Source organism: Heterodontus francisci, chromosome 3 (assembly GCF_036365525.1).
Source record: "Heterodontus francisci isolate sHetFra1 chromosome 3, sHetFra1.hap1, whole genome shotgun sequence".
NCBI classification, from domain to species: Eukaryota; Metazoa; Chordata; class Chondrichthyes; order Heterodontiformes; family Heterodontidae; genus Heterodontus; species Heterodontus francisci.
Genome location: NC_090373.1, coordinates 30,090,857 through 30,112,091, shown reverse-complemented (window position 1 = coordinate 30,112,091; position 21,235 = coordinate 30,090,857). Strand labels below are relative to the sequence as shown.

At 43.5% G+C, this 21,235-nt stretch overlaps 1 protein-coding gene and 1 long non-coding RNA gene across 2 annotated transcripts in view; one reads left to right on the top strand and one right to left on the bottom strand.

Annotated features, from left to right (window-relative positions):
* nid1a (nidogen 1a) overlaps positions 1 to 16,682 on the top strand; it is a 129,007-nt gene extending 112,325 nt beyond the window's left edge. The window contains exons 18-20 of the mRNA XM_068020734.1: positions 8,830 to 8,953; positions 14,956 to 15,068; positions 16,199 to 16,682. Coding sequence (XP_067876835.1) covers positions 8,830 to 8,953; positions 14,956 to 15,068; positions 16,199 to 16,320 — 359 coding nt within the window. The 3' untranslated portion in view covers positions 16,321 to 16,682. The remainder of the gene's footprint in view (positions 1 to 8,829; positions 8,954 to 14,955; positions 15,069 to 16,198) is intronic.
* Positions 16,530 to 21,235, bottom strand: part of LOC137355513 (uncharacterized) — a 78,173-nt gene continuing 73,467 nt past the window's right edge. Inside the window, exon 3 of the long non-coding RNA XR_010970934.1 lies at positions 16,530 to 17,123. This is a non-coding gene — a long non-coding RNA (uncharacterized lncRNA). The remainder of the gene's footprint in view (positions 17,124 to 21,235) is intronic.

Genomic DNA, 21,235 nt, shown 5'->3' with positions numbered 1-21,235 from the left:
TGTTGCGGTCAAATGAGAGGAAGGGCGAAAGGGGAGCCTGAGACCCCCTGCTCACCTGGCCATAACAGAAATTTAGGGGCTATAGTCTGGGTCGTAACCCAACAACAATTGAGAAATTGGATGTGGGAAACCAAATTGATCCCTTTCAAATTATTTTTTTTTAATCTAATACAGGTTTTCTTGCAGTTTTTGCTGCTAGAATACTAACAAGTCCACATCCAAGACCAGCCAGGTGTAGTAACTTGGAACAGGTTAAAGACCCTATCTATTGAAGAGTTGAGGAATGTAGCTGTGCAGTTATGGATTATGTTCTGTGCAAAAGCTAAGAAATCCAGAATCCTAAGACTTGTGGCCAACCATTTTTCACCTAACCTGAAGATTCAGAAAGAGGGTTGAAGTCAGAAACAGACAGGGTAATGTTAGCTAAAATACAATTGGAACACATGAACCTTGAGTTAGAATTCCAGAGAGAGAAAGAGCAGAGTGTGAAGAAAGGGAAAACTAAGAACTTTCCAAAGGAGGAAATTTAATATTTATCGTAGAAATCTAGCACTAGGGACCATATAGTTAATTGTAACGTAATTTAGTAAGGATTTAATAAGTATTTATTTATTTAAATTAATTTATTAATTAGTACTAGAAATGTCAGTTAGAGGAGTAAAGTGCTGTGGGAGGTCTGTGACGCTTCCAGCGTTCCGGACGACTACATCTGCAGGAAGTGTATCCAGCTGCAGCTCCTCACAGACCGCATGGATCAGTTGGAGCAGCAACTGGATGCACTTAGGAGCATGCAGGTGGCAGAAAGCGTCATAGACAGGAGTTTTAGAGAAGTGGTTACAGCCAAGGTGCAGGCAGATAGATGGGTGACTGCTAGAAGGGGCAGGCAGTCAGTGCAGGAATCCCCTGTGGCTATCCCCCTCTCTAACAAGTATACAGTTTTGGATACTGTTGGGGGGGATGGCCTATCAGGGGAAAACAACAGCAGCAGCCAGAGCAGTGGCACCACGGCTGGCACTGTTGTTCAGCAGGGAGGGATGAAGCGCAGAAGAGCAATAGTTATAGGGGACTCTATAGTCAGGGGCACAGAAAGGTGCTTCTGTGGACGTGAAAGAGACTCCAGGATGGTATGTTGCCTCCCTGGTGCCAGGGTCAAGGATGTCTCTGAACGGACAGGGGGAATTCTGAAGGGGGAGGGTGAACAGCCAGAGGTTGTGGTACACATCGGTACCAACGACATAGGCAGTAAGAGTGACGAGGTCCTGCAGGGGGAGTTTAGGGAGTTAGGTAGAAAGTTAAAAGACAGGACCTCTAGGGTTGTAATCTTGGGATTACTCCCTGTGCCACATGCCAGTGAGGCTAGAAATAGGAAGATAGTGCAGCTAAACACGTGGCTGAACAGCTGGTGTAGGAGGGAGGGTTTCAGATATCTGGATTATTGGGATCTCTTCAGGGACAGGTGGGATCTGTACAAGAAGGACAGGTTGCATCCAAACTGGAGGGGCACAAATATCCTGGCTGCGAGGTTTGCTAGCGTCACTCGGGAGGGTTTAAACTAGTGTGGCAGGGGGGTGGGAACCAGAGCAGTAGGACAGCAGGTGAAATAAATGAGGGGGAACTAGTAAATAAGGCCAGTAAGACTAAGAAGAAGAGCAGGCAGGGAGATGTTGCTGAGCACAGCGGGACTGCGGGTCTGAAGTGCATTTGTTTCAATGCGAGAAGTATAACAGGTAAGGCAGATGAACTTAGAGCTTGGATTAGTACTTGGAAATATGATGTTGTTGCTATTACAGAGACTTGGTTGAGGGAAGGACAGGATTGGCAGCTAAATGTTCCAGGATTTAGAAACTTCAGGCGGGATAGAGGGGGATGTAAAAGGGGTGGGGAGTTGCATTGCTGGTTAAGGAGAATATCACAGCTGTACTGCGGGAGGACACCTCGGAGGGGTCATGCAGTGAGGCAATATGGGTGGAGCTCAGGAATAGGAAGGGTGCAGTCACGATGTTGGGCGTTTACTACAGGCCTCCCAACAGCCAGCGGGAGGTAGAGGAGCAGATATGTAGACAGATTTTGGAAAGATGTAAAGGTAACAGGGTTGTAGTGGTGGGTGATTTTAACTTCCCCTATATTGACTGGAACTCACTTAGTGCTGGGGGCTTGGATGGGGCAGAATTTGTAAGGAGCATCCAGGAGGGCTTCTTGAAACAATATGTAGATAGTCCAACTAGGGATGGGGCCGTACTGGACCTGGTATTGGGGAATGAGCCCAGCCAGGTGGTCGAAGTTTCAGTAGGGGAGCATTTCGGGAACAGTGACCATAATTCCATAAGTTTTAAGGTACTTGTGGATAAGGATAAAAGTAGTCCTCGGGTGAAGGTGCCAAATTGGGGGAAGGCTTACTAACTTGATTGAGTTTTTTGAGAAAGTGACGATGACGATTAGTAAGTTTGCAGACCACACAAAGATTGGTGGAGTTGCGGATAATGGTGAGGATTGTCAGAGGATACAGCAGGATATAGATTGGTTGGAGACTTGGGCGGAGAAATGGCAGATGGAGTTTAATCCGGACAAATGTGAGGTAATGCATTTTGGAAGATCTAATGCAGGTGGGAAGTATATAGTAAATGGCAGAACCCTTAGGAGTATTGACAGGCAGAGAGATCTGAGCGTACAGGTCCACAGGTCACTGAAAGTGGCAACGCAGGTGGATAAGGTAGTCAAGAAGGCATACGGCATGCTTGCTTTCATCGGTCGGGGCATAGAGTGTAAAAATTGGCAAGTCATGCTGCAGCTGTACAGAACTTTAGTTAGGCCACACTTAGAATATTGCGTGCAATTCTGGTTGCCACGCTACCAGAAGGATGTAGAGGCTTTGGAGAGGGTACAGAAGAGGTTTACCAGGATGTTGCCTGGTCTGGAGGGCATTAGCTATGAGAAGAGGTTGGAAAAACTCAGATTGTTTTCACTGGAACGACGGAGGTGGAAGGGCAACATGATAGAGGTTTACAAAGTTATAAGTGGCATGGACAGAGTGAATAGTCAGAAGCTTTTTCCCAGGGTGGAAGAGTCAGTTACTAGGGGACATAGGTTTAAGGTGCGAGGGGCAAAGTTTAGAGGGGATGTGCGAGGCAAGTTCTTTACACAGAGGGTGGTGAGTGCCTGGAACTCGCTGCCGGGGGAGGTGGTGGAAGCAGGTACGATAGCGACATTTAAGAGGCATCTTGACAAATACATGAATAGGATGGGAATAGAGGGATACGGTCCCCGGAAATGCAGAAGGTTTTAGTTTCGAAAGGCATCAAGATCAACGCAGGCTTGGAGGGCCGAATGGCCTGTTCCTGTGCTGTACTGTTCTTTGTTCTTTGAAAGAGAGCTAAGGTGGCTTGCATTAACTAGGGGGCGACCTAGTATACCCAGTGAAGGCATGGCTAGTGAGGAAGCTATCCCTACCTCAGCACTGTGTGCTAAGCTGTTAAAGTTCTCCCAGTTGAGGGAAATGTGGACGCATTTTTCATCACATTTGAAAAGCTTGCGAGACAGCTGCAATGACCAGCTGAAAGCTGGACCCTATTGTTCCAAAGTAAGCCAACAGGAAAAGCCCATGCGGTTTATTCATTCACTGTTGCCAGATAAAAGATCATCAAATTATGAGATGATGATAAAAGCTATTCTCGGGGCATATGAACTAGTACCGGAAGTGTACTGCCAGAAATTTCAAATCATCTGGAAGCAGTCTGACCAAACTTGCCTGGAGTTTGAAAGAGTTAAGCAGCTAGCTTTTGACCAGTGGATAAGGGTACTTAAGGTACAGCCCACGTATGAAAACCTCAGAGAGGTGATTCTTCTTGAGAAATTTAAAAACTCACTTCCCCTTTCTATTAAAACCCATGTAGAGGAACAAAAGGTTCAAAGAGCCAGGCAGGCCGCAGTTCTGGCTGATGAATTTACCCTTGTACATAAGTCCTTACCCCAAGGGAAACTCTTCCCTACTCACCCCCACAGTCCCGAAAGGATAAAAGGTTGGAGGGAATACGAGCCCAAGCAGCCCTGGGCAAGAAACGAAAGCTGGACATAGAGGGGGCCCTCCTCAAACCAGAAAAAGACAATGCTGAGAGCTGAAGAGAGACCTGGAGACCTGTGTGTTTCCACTGTAACAAGGGAGGTCACCTCCGAGCTGGAAATTACAGGGAAAACCTGTAGGATTAATCAGGGCACACCAGACAAGTGCAGGAGAAGAGGCCCTGATGGAAAGCACAGCAGAGCAGGCTGTGGCTTTAACTGCAGCAGTAAGACCCTGTAAACTTACTGCTGTGGGTGCAGGAAAATTTAACAAAATCCCTGAAGGTTATCAGGATTTTGTATCCTAAGGAAAAGTGACCCCATTCCCCTCGAGTGGGGCAAGCAAGACCATAGCCATACTCAGGGATACAGGGGCCACCAGATCCCTTCTGCTGGGAAAAGGCATAACCTTTCCCCCAGAGAGTGCAGTGAATACTAAGTTGTTAGTGAATGGTATCGGAAGGCAATGTATGCCCATACCTCTATATCGGGTCCACCAGGAGTGTGACCTAGTTTCAGGACCGGTAACCATGGGGATTGTCCCTAGTCTACTGGTAGATGGGGTTGACTTGCTCCTGGTTAATGATCTGGCAGGGGCAAAGGTAGTAGCTTCCCCAGTAGTTTTAGAGAAACTGAAAGAGGTCAGGGAGACAGGGAAGTTGCAGGAGACGGTCCTCAGCATTTCCCCTGACTGGGTGCCGACTCGGTCCATGGCCAAGCAAACTCCCTCAGAGGAAGCTGAACTGGCACCACAGACAGATGACCATGCTGTCTGGTTATCGGAAACCTTCTTTGGGAAGTTAGAGGACCCAAAGGACGGGTTAGACAGATCTTCCCTAGATGAGGCTCAGCAAGCTGACCCAGTATTAAAGAAGTATTAGCACAGACTGCCCAAACTGAAATTGAAGCAGAGGGAGTCCCTGAGGGCTACTATTTAAAGAATGAGGCGCTGATGAGGAAGTCGAGACCTCCTCACAGACCTGCGGATGAAGAGCGGACAGTGATTCACCAGATAGTGCTGCTGCCAAGGTACCCTAAAGAATGGCCCACGAGCTTCCAATGGTTGGACAAAAAAAATAAAGCTTGCATAAGACAGTATTTTGACTGGCCAAAACTCCACAAAGATATGGTAGAGTTCTGTAAAACTTGCCACACGCGCCAGGTTGTGGGAAAGCCCCAACCTGCAATAAAACCTGCACCCCTAATTCCCATACTGGCTTTTGGGGAACCCTTCAGCAGAGTGCTACTAGATTGTGGGGGACCCCTGCCAAAAACAAAAGGGGACAGACAAGCGCTGGTCTGTCAGACAGTTGGGGAGGAAGGGCAGAAAGGACAGTGAGAACAGGTTAAAGGAAGGCCGGGAGACTTCCTAAATGGAACCCCCTACGGTCCGGTTACAACCCCTGAAATGTTGGAAAAATTAGACCCCACGCTCTCCTACATAAATGCAGGCCGAAGAAGCACCCTGCCAAGGCTGCTAACAGTATTCACGGAAACCTGAAGAGACAAGGAAAGTTCCCAAAAAGGCATATCAACAGTGAGAGTGATGCCTCACCTGGTCGAAGTGCTGCAGGGAAGTGCTGTGAAAGCTGGACAGCTACCTGCAGGCAGGAATGTTCCAGAGGACATGGGGGCAATTAGCAAAGAGAACCTCCCCACAGTAAAGGGAAGAGGGAAACAAGTGACTGAATTACTTAAAATGGCTTCATTAACATGACGGTCAAGGCCATCCCCACACATTGACTTTGAAAAAGCCAATCCCCTCCAAGTGTGAAGGGTTATCCTGGAGCGTGTAGAACCTTGAATGTCATTTGAAGATTCCAGAAAACCCTCATTAAAAACAAAGGGGATTGAGAGAACCATATGATCGCCTGTTCATCTCTGAAGAAACTAGAAGTTTTGGTACACAGACAAAAGACAAGCAGAAACTAAGACTGCATCAGCCGAGGAAGCTACGTGCTTCCCTTTCTCTCTCCCTCCATCTCCCAGAAAACTCTAGTTTGAAAACTGTCTGCGACTCGGGGACCCTCCAAGCCTACAGACCGCTACAGCCAGCAATCAGGGAAAGAGAGCCAACAACAGATTCTGCCTTCAGAAAAACCCTGAGCAAAACAAGCCAGTCAAAATACACTTTGACCAGCGAGGACTCCAAGAATACAGCTTCAGCCGAGGACTACCTGATCACCCTCTTCACAGTCTGTATTTCAGTTCCATATATTCTGGACTTTAGTCTAACCACCAAATCTATTTTCCCTCCTGTAATCTATTTCTGTGTGTGTGTGATTCTTGTGTGAATGCGTACGTGAATGTGTAGCGTATTTTTAGTAATTTTTAAATTGAGTTAGAGTGTTAAGTATAATAAACTTACCTTTTTCTTGTTTAAACTCGAGGCAACTTGTCCAATTGGTTCTTTCACAATCATAGTAGGGGTAAAAGGTAAAACATTCAGAGAGGTGGTAAGCACAACCATTTTTTCAAAGGAATAAACCCTGTTGCGGTCAAATAAGAGGAAGGGACAAGAGGGGAGCCTGAGACCCCCTCCTCACCTAGCCGTAGCATACTGTATAAATACAGGTTGTCGCTGTTTATGTAGCAGTGTTTTTGTCTGTGAAACAGTCCCCCAGACACTACCCTCACCTGGATCTTTGTCTCTCATCTGGGAAAGTTCAGTTGCAGCTGAGCAAACATTGTTAGAACGTTGTAGTTATGGGATATCCATTGGCCATTCCTGTCCCACCAATCACCTGAATTGGTTTTGCACATCCTCACTCCTCTCCCTGACTGCACTTTGTACAAGAGATCCCCAGAAATCTAAAATGCAAATGCTTTTGGGAGCTTGCTGTGTGCGAATTAGTTGGTATATTTCATACAGTACAACAGTGACTACACTTCAAAAAGTACTTTGTTGTCTGCAAAGTGCTTTGGCTCTTCCTGAGGTCATGAAAGATGCTATACAAATTCAGATCTTCTCCTTTAGATCATGGCTGCTCTGTACCTCAACCCTATTTACTTGTCTTTGCTCTGTTTTCCTAATACCCTTAGCAAATAATAAATCTATCTATCTCAGTTTTGACATTTTCAGTTGTCCCCCAGCATCCACAGCTGTTATTGGGAAAGAATTCCAGATTTGCACTGTACTTTGTGTGAAGATGTGTTTTCTGATTTCGCTCCTGAACTGCTTAGTTACCTTTCAGTCTCAAGCCAGAGAAGGTGGAAATCGAGCAGAGTTGCCGCTGCTGATAGTTTTCCTGTGAATCCTGCAGAAGGTGTTTGTGTGTGGAATGTCAAGTGAGGATGGGGTATGCTTGGTTGCAATATGCCAATATTAAATCTGCTTATGCTCAAGTTGGAGCAGGATGACTAAGACTGAACTAGTAATCCAGAGGCCCAGGCTAGGCCCTGGGGAACATGACACCCGGTGGAATATAAATCTGATTCATTACTTCATTTAATTAATAAAAAATCTGGAATTGAAAGCTAGTCTCAGTAATGGTGCCATGAAATTATCGTCGATTGTCGTAAAAACCCGTCTCGTTCACTAATGCCCTTTAGGGAATGAAATCTGCCATCCTTACCTGGTCTGGCCAACATATGGCTCCAGGCCCACAGTAATGTGGTTGACTCTTAACTGCCCTCTGAAATGGCCTAGCATGTCACTCAGTTGCCAAGGGTAATTATGGATGGGCAATAAACGCTGGTCTTTCCAGCAACGCCACATCCTATGAAAGAATTTTTAAAAAAGGATCGTAGAGTTCCCTGTTTCTCAGACTAAGCAACAATAACTTGCATTGATACAGCATAGTAAAACGTTTCAAAGCGCTTCACAGATGTGTTATCAAACAAAAGCCACATAAAAATATATTAGGATGAGTGATCAAAAGCTTGATCACAGAGGTATGTTTAAAGCAGCATCTTAAAGGAAGAAAGCAAGGCTGAGAGGTTCAGAGAGGAAGTTCCAGAGCTTGGGACCCAGGCAACTGATGACACGGTAGCCGATGGTGGAGCGATGGAAATTGAGAGATTTGGAGGAAAGCACAGATCGCGAAGGGTTGTAGGGGCTGGAGGATGTTATAGTCATGGGAGGGGCGAGGCCATAGAGGGATGAGAATTTTAAATTGGAAATGTTTCTGGACTGGGCGTCAATGTAGGTCAGCGGGCACAAGGGTGATGGGTGACACAGGAGTAATGTTTGGCAGTAAATAAGCGTATTGTGCTCTTGACCCCACATGCCCTTTAGGTCAGAGTTGTTGAAGCACAATTACCCCATCTAATAATGGTCCAAAAGCAGCAGCTTTTGTGGAGTAAAATATCAAAGTGTTTCTCAGAGGGATGAAAAACAGTTGGCCTCTAATCCCACAAATTCTTGTTGTAAAAGCATGTCCTAAAACTGTACACATTTCATGTTGCAGCTGTGTGATAGTGTTGGTGAGCATGTGTTCAAGGTCCAACTGCATCATTGTGGATCATATTTTTTGATGTGGAAAACTGATTTAATCTGATTGATTTTTAAAATCTCCTTAGGAGGTTTCCCAGGATTTAACTTTGATAAATTCTGAAAGCTTGCGTGTTTAATTATTACCAGTTTAATTTAATTTTCTTAAATGTGCTGCCAACACAAAGCTGCCTTGTGGATCATATTTCCGATTCATAATGGGTAACAGCTTCCCAACAAACTGCTGGTGAGACCTGTGTGTTCTTTCTCTGTCTATCTCTCTCTCTGCTGAGCTCTCTGTTCTTCTGTGATGAGGTTTGTAACTCTTTCATTTTCTGCAGGAACCCAGAGGTTGGAATGCATGAACCCGAATCGCACTGGACGCAGGAGGGTCCTTGATGGCATCCGGTACCCCTTTGGAATTACGAGTTACGGAAGGAACTTGTACTATACAGATTGGAGGAGGTACATTATCCATTTCAATGAGGTTTTCTGAGATTGTGTTATATATTACATAGAATTACATCATATTTACAGCATATAAAGAGGCCATCCTGCCCAATGGGTCTATGTTGGTGCTCCACACAAACCTCCTCACACCCTACTTCATTTAACCTATCAGCATATCCTTCTATTCTTTCTCCCTCATGTATTTATCTAGCGTCCCTTCAAATGCATCTAAGCTACTAATCTTAACTACTCCTTGTAGTAGTGAGTTCCACATTCTCATTACTCTCTAGGTAAAGAGGTTTCTTATGAATTCCCTGTTGGATTTATTAGTGAGTATTTTATGCTTATGGCCCCTAATTCTGGGCACCCCAACAGGTGGAACCAGTTTCTCTATGTCTACCTGATGAAATTTTTTCATAATTTTGAAGACCTCTATCAGGTCATTACTCAGCCTTCACTTTTCTAGATAAAAGAAGTCCCAGCCAGTCTGAGTCATTCCTGAATATACAAACAATTAACAAACAGTTAAAAAGACCCTTTGCCCCATCCAGACTGTCTCACAGAATTGTGATACCTTATACATCACAAAATATACAATCTCTACCTTAACCAAAACCATGTGATCTCCCGGGAGAGGCAAAAACTCAGGCTAATTTGTGGAAAATTTAATCTTTCACCACCCCCCACTACAACCCCGCCAGAGACAGGACCAGCTGTCACTTAAAGAAATTCAGTGAGTTGGTGCCCTCCGCACGAGAGAGCACTCTGTTTTCTGGGAAAATAACCGTCTCCTGACATCTGACCTAGATCTGGCCTTGCACAATTTGGAATTGTGACCCCAGGTCCTCACTAACCAATTTAATTGAAACAAACTGCATTTGGCATGCATTATCTCATCCTCTACATTAAGACTGTTGTATGTTTTAAATGAGATTAGCTGATGATTCAGTTAAAAATCTTCTGCACAGACATTGACCATATTCGCATAAAGCAGTATGAAGTAAAGTTCTAGTGTATTGTGAGCCAAAGGAACTGAAAGACTGAAATAAAAAAGAAAGTGCTGGAAATACTCAACACTTCTGGTAGCATCGGTGGAGAGAGAAACACAGTTAACATTTCAGATCAATGACCTCTCAATGACCTGAACCGTTAACTTTCTTTCCCTACAGATGCTGCCAGACCCATTGAGTATTTCCTGCATTTTCTGTTTTCACTTCAGATTTCTAACATCCAAAGCATTTTGCCTTTGTTGAACTGAAAGACTGACTTGACACTGCACCGTGTTAGAGGAATCCCTTCGTGTTGGAGGGATTTCTTACTTTAATTTTTGTGCCACATTATCTCGTGTACAAATATTTCTTTTTCTGAGTTAAGCATCATGGATAGATAGTGCCAATAGTTTTTTTTTAATCGGCAAGATAAATGTTTGTTTACCTTTTGCAACCAACTGACATTGGAAAATGTGTGTATCTGCAGTTAAAGTTTTAAAAAGTGAAACCTAATTTCTTTTTAAGAGGTCACTTTGTTACTGGGCTCGGGGATGATACTGTGTGCTAACTGCCCCAGTGTTGCTGCTAGGGTTACGGTAAAACGTAATGGTGCAGCTGTGAAAGTTTTGCACAGCATCTACTGGGACTTAAATGCACGTAGTGGGGAAAGGTTAACTCTCGTTCTTTCAGAAAAGTTGAAGAGGCAATAGTGATAGGGGATTCGTTAGTTAGCGGAACAGACGGGCGTTTCTGTGGCCTTAGATGTGACTCCAGGATAGTATCTTGCCTCCCTGGTGCCAGGGTCAAGGATAACACAGAGCAGCTGCAGGACATCCTTCTGGGGGAAGGTGAACAGCCAGAGGTCATGGTCCACATTGATACCGATGACAGAGGTAGGAAGAGAGATGAGGTCCTGAAAGCAGATTTTAGGGAGTTAGGAAAGAAATTAAAAAGCAGAACCTCAAAAGCAGTAATCTCCGGATTACTCCCAGTGCCACGTGCTAGTGAAAGTAGGAATAGGAGGATTGAGCATTTGAACATGTGGCTGGAGCATTGGTGTAGGAGGGAGGGCATCACATTTCTGAGGCATTGGGACCAGTTCAGGAGCAGGTGGGACCTGTACAAGATGGACGGGTTGAACCTTAGCAGGACTGAGACTAACATTCTTGCAGGGAGAGTTGCTAGTGCTGTTGGGGAGGGTTTAAACTAGATTGGCAGGGGGATGGGAACCTGAGAGGGAGCTCAGATTGGAGGGAAGCAAAACAGGTAACAAGAAGTAGAAAAGTAGTAAGTGAAATTAGAAGACAGATGAAGCAAAGGCAAGCATCAAATAGGATCAGAATAATGTTAAAAAGACAAAGTTAAGGGCACTCTATCTGAATGCACACAGCATTTGCAACAAGGTAGATGATTTGAAGGCACACATAGAGGTAAATGGGTATGATCTAATTGTCATTACAGAGAAGTGGTTACAGGGTGACCAAAACTGGCAACTGAATAGTCAAGGATATCCGTCATTTAGGAATGACAGGTAGTGATCTTAATAAGAGATGAGATCAGCACATTAGTGAGAGAGGATCTTAGATTGAAGGATCAAGATATAGAATCAGTTTGGGTGGAGCTAAGAAACAGCAAAGCACAGCAAACGTTGGTGGGAGTTGTTTATAGGCCACCAAACAATAGTGGTAATGTTGGGCACAGTATAACTCAGGAAACTAGAGATGCATGTAACATGGGTAATACAGTAATAATGGGCAACTTCAATTTACATATAGACTGGGTAAAACTGATCAGCACTAATGCTGTGAAGGATGAATTCCTGGAGTGTGTACGAGATGGGTTTCTGGAGTAGTATTTTGAAGAACCAACTAGGGATCGGGCTATTTTAGATTTAGTATTATGTAATGAGAAAGGGCTAATTAATAACCTTGCTGTAAAGGAGCCTTTGGGAAATAGTGACCATAATATGATAGAATTTTACAGTAAGTTTGAAAGTGATACATTTCATTTTGAAACTAGGATCTTAAATCTGAACAAAGGAAATTGAAGTTATGAGGGGCAAGTTGGCTGTGGTGGATTGGGAAAATACACTAAAAGATTTGATGGTAGACAGGCAATGGCTAGTATTTAAATAAGTGTTACATGGTCTACAACAAATATACATTCCTCTAAGACACAAAAACCCAACAGGAAAGATGAATCAACTGTGGCTAACAAAAGAAGTGTAAGATTGCATTAGACCAAAGGAAGTGGTTTATAAGGTTGCCAGAAAAAGTGGTAAGCCCGAGGATTGGGAGCAATTTAGAATCCAGCAAAGGATGGCCAAGAAACTGATAAAGAAAGGGAAAAGAGAATGTGAATGCAAGCTAGCGAGAAACATAAAGGTGGACTGTAAAAGCTTCTTTAGGTATGTGAAAAGGAAAAGATTCGCAAGGACAAATGTGGGTCCATTACAGGCGGAAACAGGAGAATTTATAATGGAGAATAGGAAAATGTCAAAGAAACTAAACAATTATTTTGTGTCTGTCTTCACGGATTAAGATACAGAAAATCTCCCAGAGATACTAGGGAACCAAGGGACTTGTGAAACTGAGGAACTGAAAAAAATTAGTATTAATAAAGAGGTAGTACTCGAAAATTTAACAGGATTGATGGTTGGTAAATCCACTAGACCAGATAAGCTACATCCCAGAGTATTGAAGGAGGTTGCTATAAGAGATAACGGATGTATTGGTGGTTATCTTTCAAAATTCTATAGATTCTGGAAAGGTTCCTGCAGACTAGATAGTAGAAAATGTAACCCCACTATTTAAGTATGGAGGGAGAGAGAAAACAGGGAACTACAGATCTGTTAGTTTGATGTTAGTAGTAGGGAAAATGTTAGAATCTATTATAAAGGATGTCATAATTAGACACTTGGAAAATAATGATATGATTGAGCAGAGTCAACATGGATTTATGAAAGGGAAATTATGTTTGACAAACTTGTTGGTGTTTTTTGAGGATGTTACTTATAGAATAGAAAAAGGAGAACCAGTGGATGTGGTGTATTTGGATTTTCAGAAGGTTTTTGATGAGGTTAGTAAACAAAATTAGAGCACATGGGATTGGGGGTAGTATACTGGTATGAATTGAGAATTGGTTAATGGACAGAAAACAGAGATTAGCAATAAACGGGTCATTCTCAGAATGGCAGGCTGTTCCTAGTGGGATACCACAAGGAACAGTGCTTGGGCCACAGCTGTTCACAATCTATATCAATGATTTGGATGTAGGGGCCAAATGTAATATTTCCAAATTTGCTGATGAGACAAAAATAAGTGGGAATGTAAGTTGTGAGGAGGATGCAAGGAGGCTTCAAGGGGACTTGGGCAGGTGAAGTGAATGGACAAGAACATGGCAGATGGAATATAACGTGAATAAGTGTGAAGTTATCCACTTGAGTAGAAAAAACAGAAAGGCAGAATATTTCTTAAATGGTGAGAGGTTGGGAAGTGTTGGTGTCCAAAGGGACCAGGGTGTCCTCGTTCATGAGTCACTAAAAGCTAGCATGCAGGTGCAGCAAGCAATTCGGAAGGCAAAATGACTTTCACCGCAAGAGGATTTGAGTGCAGGAGTAAAAATGTCTTGCTGCATTTGTATAGAGCCTTGCTGAGACTGGACCTGGAGTATTGTGTACAGTTTTGATCTCCTCATCTAAGGAAGGATATACTTGCCATAGAGGGAGTGCTAGGGAGGTTCACCAGACTAATCCCTGGGATGGCGGGATTGTCTTATGAGGAGAGATTGCAGAAACTGTGCCTGTATTCTCTAGAGTTTCGAAGAATGAGAGATAATCTCATTGAAACTAACAAAATTCTTAGAGGGTGTGACAGGGTGGATGTGGATAGGATGTTTCCTCTGGCTGGTGAGTCTAGAACCAGGGGACATAATGTCAGAATGAGGGGAAGGCCATTTAACACTGAGATGTGGAGGAATTTGTTCACTCAGAGGGTGGTGAAACTTTGGAATTCTCTACCCCAGAGGCCTGTGGAAGCTCAATCATTGAGCATGTTCAAGACAGAAATTGATAGATATCTGGATACGAATGACATCAAGGGACATTGGGATAGTGGGGGAAAGTAGCATTGAGGTAGATGATCAGCCATGATCTAATTGAATGGCGGAGTAGGCTCGACGGGCTGAATGGCCTACTTATGCTCCTACATTTAGATGACAGATTGCGATGTGGAGAGATCATTGCGAGCTTCATACGCTGGGGTGAAGGGTCAACCCTAGTGGGAGAAATTTGAAATGATAAATTAAGAGAAACTGCTTGGAGCAGAGAAGATTAAGGGAAGATTTCATTGAGGTGTTCAAAATTATGAGGGATTTCAATACAATAAATAAAGAGAAACTGTTTCCACTGGCAGGAGGGATGTTAACCAGAGGACATGGATTTTTGGCAATTGACAAAAGAACCAAAGGCAAGATGAGAATTTTGTTTTTAACACAGTGAGTTGTCCTTTAAAAAGTACCTGGATGAGCACTTGGCACGTCTTAACATTCAAGGCTATGGGCCAAGTGCTGGCAAATGGGATTAGATAGACAGGTCAGGTGTGTTTAATGCATCGGTGCAGACTCGATGGGCCGAAGGGCCTCTTCTGCACTGTATTATTCTGTGATTCTGAGTTATGATGTTCTGGAATGCATTGTCTGAAAGGGTGGTGGAAGCAGTTTCAGTCGTAACTTTCAAAAGGGAATTGGATAAATACTTGAAAAGGGAAACATTTTCAGGGCTATGGGGAAAGAGGGAAACGGGGGCGTATGGGACTGATTTGATAGCACTTTCAAGGAGCTGGCACAGGCACGATGGACTGAATGGTCGCCATGTGCATTGTATGATTTGAAGAATACATTGCATTGGCTTAAGTGTAATTTTTCCTATCGCCTGTTGATGCCAATGTGCTAAATAAATGTGATGATGACTTTAGTTGAACTGTTGACTGCAAGACTTGTAACTGTGCGTTAACCATTGTGTTCATGAAGGGAGTCTGTCATAGCTGTGGATCGCATCATTGGACGAGAGAGTGATGAACAACAGCCATCCAAACGGTCCCGTCTCTATGGAATAACCACAGCTTACTCACGGTGTCCGCCAGGTAACGCACACTGTACTGTGTACTGATTCAGTTCCTGTATCTTTTATATGTATGTAGCAGCTGGGTGATTGAGTGGATTATTTCGGGCCTTTACACCACAGGAGTTGCTGTTGAATGAGTGCTGTTTGGAGGTGTTTTAGATTAGAGTCACTGCTGCCCAATACTGAGTTATGTTGTGATCCAAGTTCACGGAGACTGGTTTTCTGTGAAAGTGGAATTGCACCTTGCCCTAATTTATACCAAGTTGTATTAACCTATCACCCCTGTGCTCACTGACTTACATTGATTCTAGGTCCAGCAATGCCTCAAATTCAAAATTCTCATTCTCAGGTTCAAATCCTTTCACATCCCTGTGCCTCCCCTCCCCCAACCCCTGTAACCATCCTCTAGCCCTACAACCCTCTGAGATATCTTCGCTTCTCCAATTCTGGCCTCTTGCTCATCCCTGATTTTTCAGCCCTCCACCATTGGCGGCCGTGCCTTCAGATGGTGAGGCCCTGAGCTCTGGAATCCCCACCATAAACCAATCTGCCTCTCTCTCTCCTCCTTTCAGATGCTGCTTAAAACCCACCTTGTATCTGTGGCTTGGTGACTGATTTTGTTTGATAACACGCCTTGAGACATTTTGTTCTGCATTTATATAGCCTTTTATGACCACCAGATGTCCTGAAGTGCTTTCGAGCCAATGAAGCACTTTTTGAAGTGTAATCACTGTTGTAACATAGGAAACGTGGCAACAAATTTGCGCAAAGCAAACTCCCACAAACAGCAATGTGATAGTGACCTGCATTTGTAACGGTGATTGAGGGATCAATATTGGCCAGGACACAGGATAACTCCCCTGGTCGTCTTCAAAATAGTGCCGTGAGATCTTTTGCATCCATCTGAGAGGGTAGATGGGGCCTCGGGACCTTCAACAGTGCAGCATTCCCTCAGTTCTGCATTGGAGTGTCAGCCTAGATTGTTGTGCTCAAATCCTGGCGCAGGACTTGAACCCAGAACATTCTGACACAGACAGCAGTGCAGCCCACTGAGCTACACATAAATTGCTAAATAAATGCAAGTTGTTGTTTAGTGATGATAAGATGTAGCACAATTTCAAAAATGTCTGTTTGTCTTTATTTTAATAGGACAGAACCACTGTGCTGTAAATAACGGAGGCTGCACTCATCTATGTCTGGCAACACCTTTGAGCCGATCGTGTCGCTGTCCTGATGCTTTGGTGGGTGTCAGCTGTGTGGAAAGAAACTAATAGCCAAGTATTTCAGGGAGTTCCCATTACTATTAAGAGTCAAACCTCTTCCTCGACGTCAAATTCTGATGTGAAAACCTTTTTAATTTTTAAAAAAACATTTTAAAACTTTTTTTAGTTACGGTTTTTAAATTTTTTAATTTGGATTTTTATTCACTTTTTATTAAAAAAAAGTTTTACAACTGTAAATATTTTTTCTTACAGTTCACTAAATTGTATTGCAAGTGATGTTTAGTTCTAACTTTATGGTGCTTCACTGTACTGTTACTTCACCATGAATGAAGCTAACACATCAGGTATTATGTTATGCTCTGTACAGTCTTTCAAAATATATCAAATAAAATAGAACTTTTTTATACATATTTATATTTTTTCCATTGCGGTTCCCCACACCCCTAGCCTGCTATAGGAACTGATTCAACCTGGGATATAATGGCACAGGAAGTGGGCACACGCCATTACTTGCCCCTGTTGGCTATAATTCTTTTGTTTCTTTTTGGATTGTGGGCTTCGCTGGCAAGGCCAGCATTTATTGCCCATTCCGAATTGCCCTTGCAAAGGTGGTGGTGAGCTTCCTTCTTGAACAGCTGCAGTCCTTGGAGTGTAGGTACATCCATCGTGCTGTTAGGGAGGGAGTTGCAGGATTTGACTCTGTAGCAATGAAGGAACTTTGGTGTGTGTTGAAGTCAGGATCTTGTGAAACTGACAGGTGGTGGCACTCCCATAATATTATTTCTCTTCTCTTTCTTAGTTGTGGAGGTCATGGAGCAGTGAGGTGCAGTTGAAGTATGCTCGCAGAGTTTCTGTGAGACCAAGTCAAAATGGTACAATTTTAAAGGGGATGCAGGAACAAAGAAATCTGCGGTTTCACATGCACAAGTTTACAAAGGTGGCAGGACAAGTTGATGAGGCTGTTATAAAAAGCATACTTGGGCTTTGTAAATATAGAGCAAGGAAGTTATCGTAAACCTTTATAAATCACCAGTTAGGCCTCAACTGAAGTACTATGTTCTATTCTGGACACTACACTATAGGAAGGAGAACAGATTTACTCGAACGGTACCAAAGATGAGGAGCTTCAGTTATGTGAAGAAGGTTAAATTAGTTAAAGGTTAAATTATGAGGACGGGTTGCATAGACTAGGCATGAATTCCTTGTGTGTAGAAAATTAATATAGTTGTTTAAGATGATTAAAGGAGTTGATAGTTTCTCTCTCTCTTTGTCCTATTTCCTCTGATAGAGGGAGTCCAGAACAAGAGACATAGCTTTAAAATTTAAGCTAGGCCATTCAGGGGTGATGTTAGGAAGCATTTCTTAGAAATCTTGAACTCTCTCTCCCAAAAAGCTGTTGAGGCTGGAGTCAATTAAAAATTTCAACACTGAGAGTGATAGATTTTTGTTAGCAAGGGTTATGGAACTAAAGTGGATGGATGGAGATGAGATACAGATCAGCCGTTGTCTAATTGAAGTTGCTTTAGTTTATAAATCTTTGGTCAGTGTGGGCGATAGTGACCATTTGAAAGTTTGGCAGCAGATGACACAACGATGGAAAATTCAGTGAGCAAGTCGTTGCAAATTGAGTCATTGTTAACTCTTTGGATATGTGCTCTGCAAGGATAGACACTGTTACTTGGGGTTGAGATTCAATCTTTGTGTAAGAGAGAGATCAGCGGGGAAGATATTAGATTAGATTAGAGATACAGCACTGAAACAGGCCCTTCGGCCCACCGAGTCTGTGCCGAACATCAACCACCCATTTATACTAATCCTATACTAATCCCATATTCCTACCAAACATCCCCACCTGTCCCTATATTTCCCTACCACCTACCTATACTAGTGACAATTTATAATGGCCAATTTACCTATCAACCTGCAAGTCTTTTGGCTTGTGGGAGGAAACCGGAGCACCCGGAGAAAACCCACGCAGACACAGGGAGAACTTGCAAACTCTACACAGGCAGTACCCGGAATCGAACCCGGGTCCCTGGAGCTGTGAGGCTGCAGTGCTAACCACTGCGCCACTGTGCTGCCCTAAATGTGTCCATGTTCATTTGTGCTCCAGGAAGTTTGTGCATTGGCCCAATCTCTTCATAAATCTGAGATACACAGCCACTCGAGCGTAATTGCAATCTGTGTTACCTGCCGCCAGTTAAAATTAAATAAAAGTATGATGGTTTCTGCTGGTACTGATCCCCGGATGTCCTGACAGGTGGTCTGGAATCTGACAATAACACAGAAATAATATTTTCGCACGCAATTCAACATTTTCCAATGCCCGCATTTCGTTTCAACAGTGTGGAGTTACTCAGATTTAAATGTTTTAAAATCTCTTGTAGGATATTTTCATCGCATATTATTCTTGTTCGTAAAGCATGACCAGACAATGTGCTCAGAAATTGGAATACTAACGGACTTCAATGAGATACAGATTTCTCTGAGTCACTAAGTACATCTGACCTATATTTTATGTTGTGAAACAGATGTTTCCCATACTCTGTTACGAAATATTGACCCTGCATTTTTGTTTAGGCTTAATTAAATTTAAAACTATTAAAATATAAATATTACAGAGCACTCATTATAATAGTTTAGTCTCTTTGGTTGTGACTCTCCTGTAATCTGTTGTCTCATGGTGCAGGAAATCAGCAATTCACATCCCAGTCATAATAACGACACTGCATTTTGATGGATTTTACTCTTTGGTGTCTCCTTTTTTTTGAAATAGTTGATGACAATTGCCTTGGTTTAATCATTCTACCATGGTTCAGTTCCAGCTGTCGAGTGTGACATGTATTTTCTGTAGAATTACTGCTGCTGTGACAGACTCCAGCTGTGGAGACAAAACAAAGAACCCGACCCTTTTCTCACTCCCCACATATCCCTATCCGTCGTTGGGCTGCGAACTCCAGACAGTAGCTGCAATAATCTTTCTCCTGTTGGACCCATTCCTCTCTTCCTCACTCTTTCTGTCGAGCTTCTTTCAGTAGGAGCTGTCCCTCACATTACGTAGAACATACAGCATCAAAACAGGTCATTTGACCCACCTGGTCTACACCAGTGTTGATGCTCCATACAAGTCTCCTTCCATCCTACTTCACTTCACCCTATCATCATATCTTTCTATTCCTTTCTCTCCCATGTACTTATCTAGCTTCCTCTTAAATGTATTAATTCGCCTCAACTACTCCATGTGGTAGTGAATTCCACATTCTCACTACTCTTTGGATAAAGAGGTTTCTCCCTGAATTGGATTGATTTGTGACTATCTTGTATTTATGGCTCCTAGCTTTTGTCTTTCCCACAAGTGGAAACATCTCTACATCCACCCTAACACACCCTTTTGCAATCTCAAAGACCTTTATCAGGTCTCATCTTTCTGCATCTTGGAGAGGGGGCAGGAAAGTGGCGTTAAGGTAGAAGATCAGCCATGGTCGTATTGAATAATGGAGCAGGCTCAAAGGGCCATATGGTCTACTCCTCCTATTTCTTATGTTCTGGGGAAAGAAGGGCTCCTTTTCCTATCTTTTTCAGCCTCCAGCAGCTGATGAGTCTTCCGTTGACTCCAAGGTCGGTGAGTGCAACTTTCCATGATTTCAGCTGTGAATTATTAACTAATTGCTAGTTTTAAAAAAAGGTTGTACAGAGATGGCAGGGCTGATGGTGTGCTGCAACTGCAGCATGTGCTAATCCGTGGAATGCACTGCAATCCCGGACAACCATGTCTGCAGTAAGTGATTGCAACTTGCACGACTGCAGCTCAGAATTGCTGGACACTTTGTTCCAGGAGGCAGTCACACCCCTTAGAGTAGGGCGACCATTAGAGATGGCCAATGGTCATGGACAGGAGGATGTGACTGCAAGTGAGGTAGGTAGGGGGAATCAGCATGTAGTGATGGAGGAGCCTCAGCCCCTGACCTTGTCCAACAGATACAAGATCCTTGCTATCTGTATGGATGAAGAGAAGGACTGCAAGGTGAATGAGTGGACTGACCATGGCACCATGCTGAAAGATGCCATTTCAGTGGGGGGAGTGAAGAGGAATGTGGTAGTGATAGGAGGCAGTATAATCAGGGGATAGATACTGTTCTCTGCAGCCACGACCGGGAGCTCCAATGGTTATGTTGCCTTCCCGGTGCCAGGGTTAAGGACATCTCCTTGTGGCTGGAGAGGAACCTGGAGTGGGAGGGGGAGGATCCAGTTGTCGTGGTCCATGTGGGAACCAATGACATAGGTAGAACCAGAAATGATGTTCTGATTAGAGAATTTGAGGAGTTATGGTCCAAACTAAAACACAGAACATCAAAGGTAATCATCTCTAGATTGTTAACTGAGCCACGTGCAAATTGGCACAGAGTCAAGCAGATTAGAGAACTATACGCGTGGTTCAAAGAGTGGTGTGGGAAGAAGGGGTTTCGATTCTTGAGGCACTGGCATCAGTACTCGGGGAAGAGGGAGCTGGGACCTGTGTCCCGGCCAATCACATAACTAGGGCTGTGGACAGGGCTTTAAACTAACAGGGACAGGGGGAGGGTTTGGGTAAAGGGAAATTTAGAAATCCAAAGAGAGAGGTCAGGGCATCGGAGCAGGATAGTGATGTGGGTAACTCCCGACAGAATGGGACAGGAAGGGACAGAGTTTTTAACAAATAAGCATCAGCAAATAAGGTCATTGCAGGGAATAGAGGTAACAAAATGAAATTGAGGTTCCTTTATCTGAATGCACGAAGCATCTGTATTAACATAGATGAACTAGTGGCACGAACAGAGGTGAATGACCTAGATCTAATTGACATTACTGAGACATGGTTACAAGGAGATCAAGGTTGGGAAATGAATATTCCAGGGTACACAATGTCTCAGAGAGACGGACAGAATGACAAAGGAAGAGGGATAGCCCTGATAGTAAAGGATGA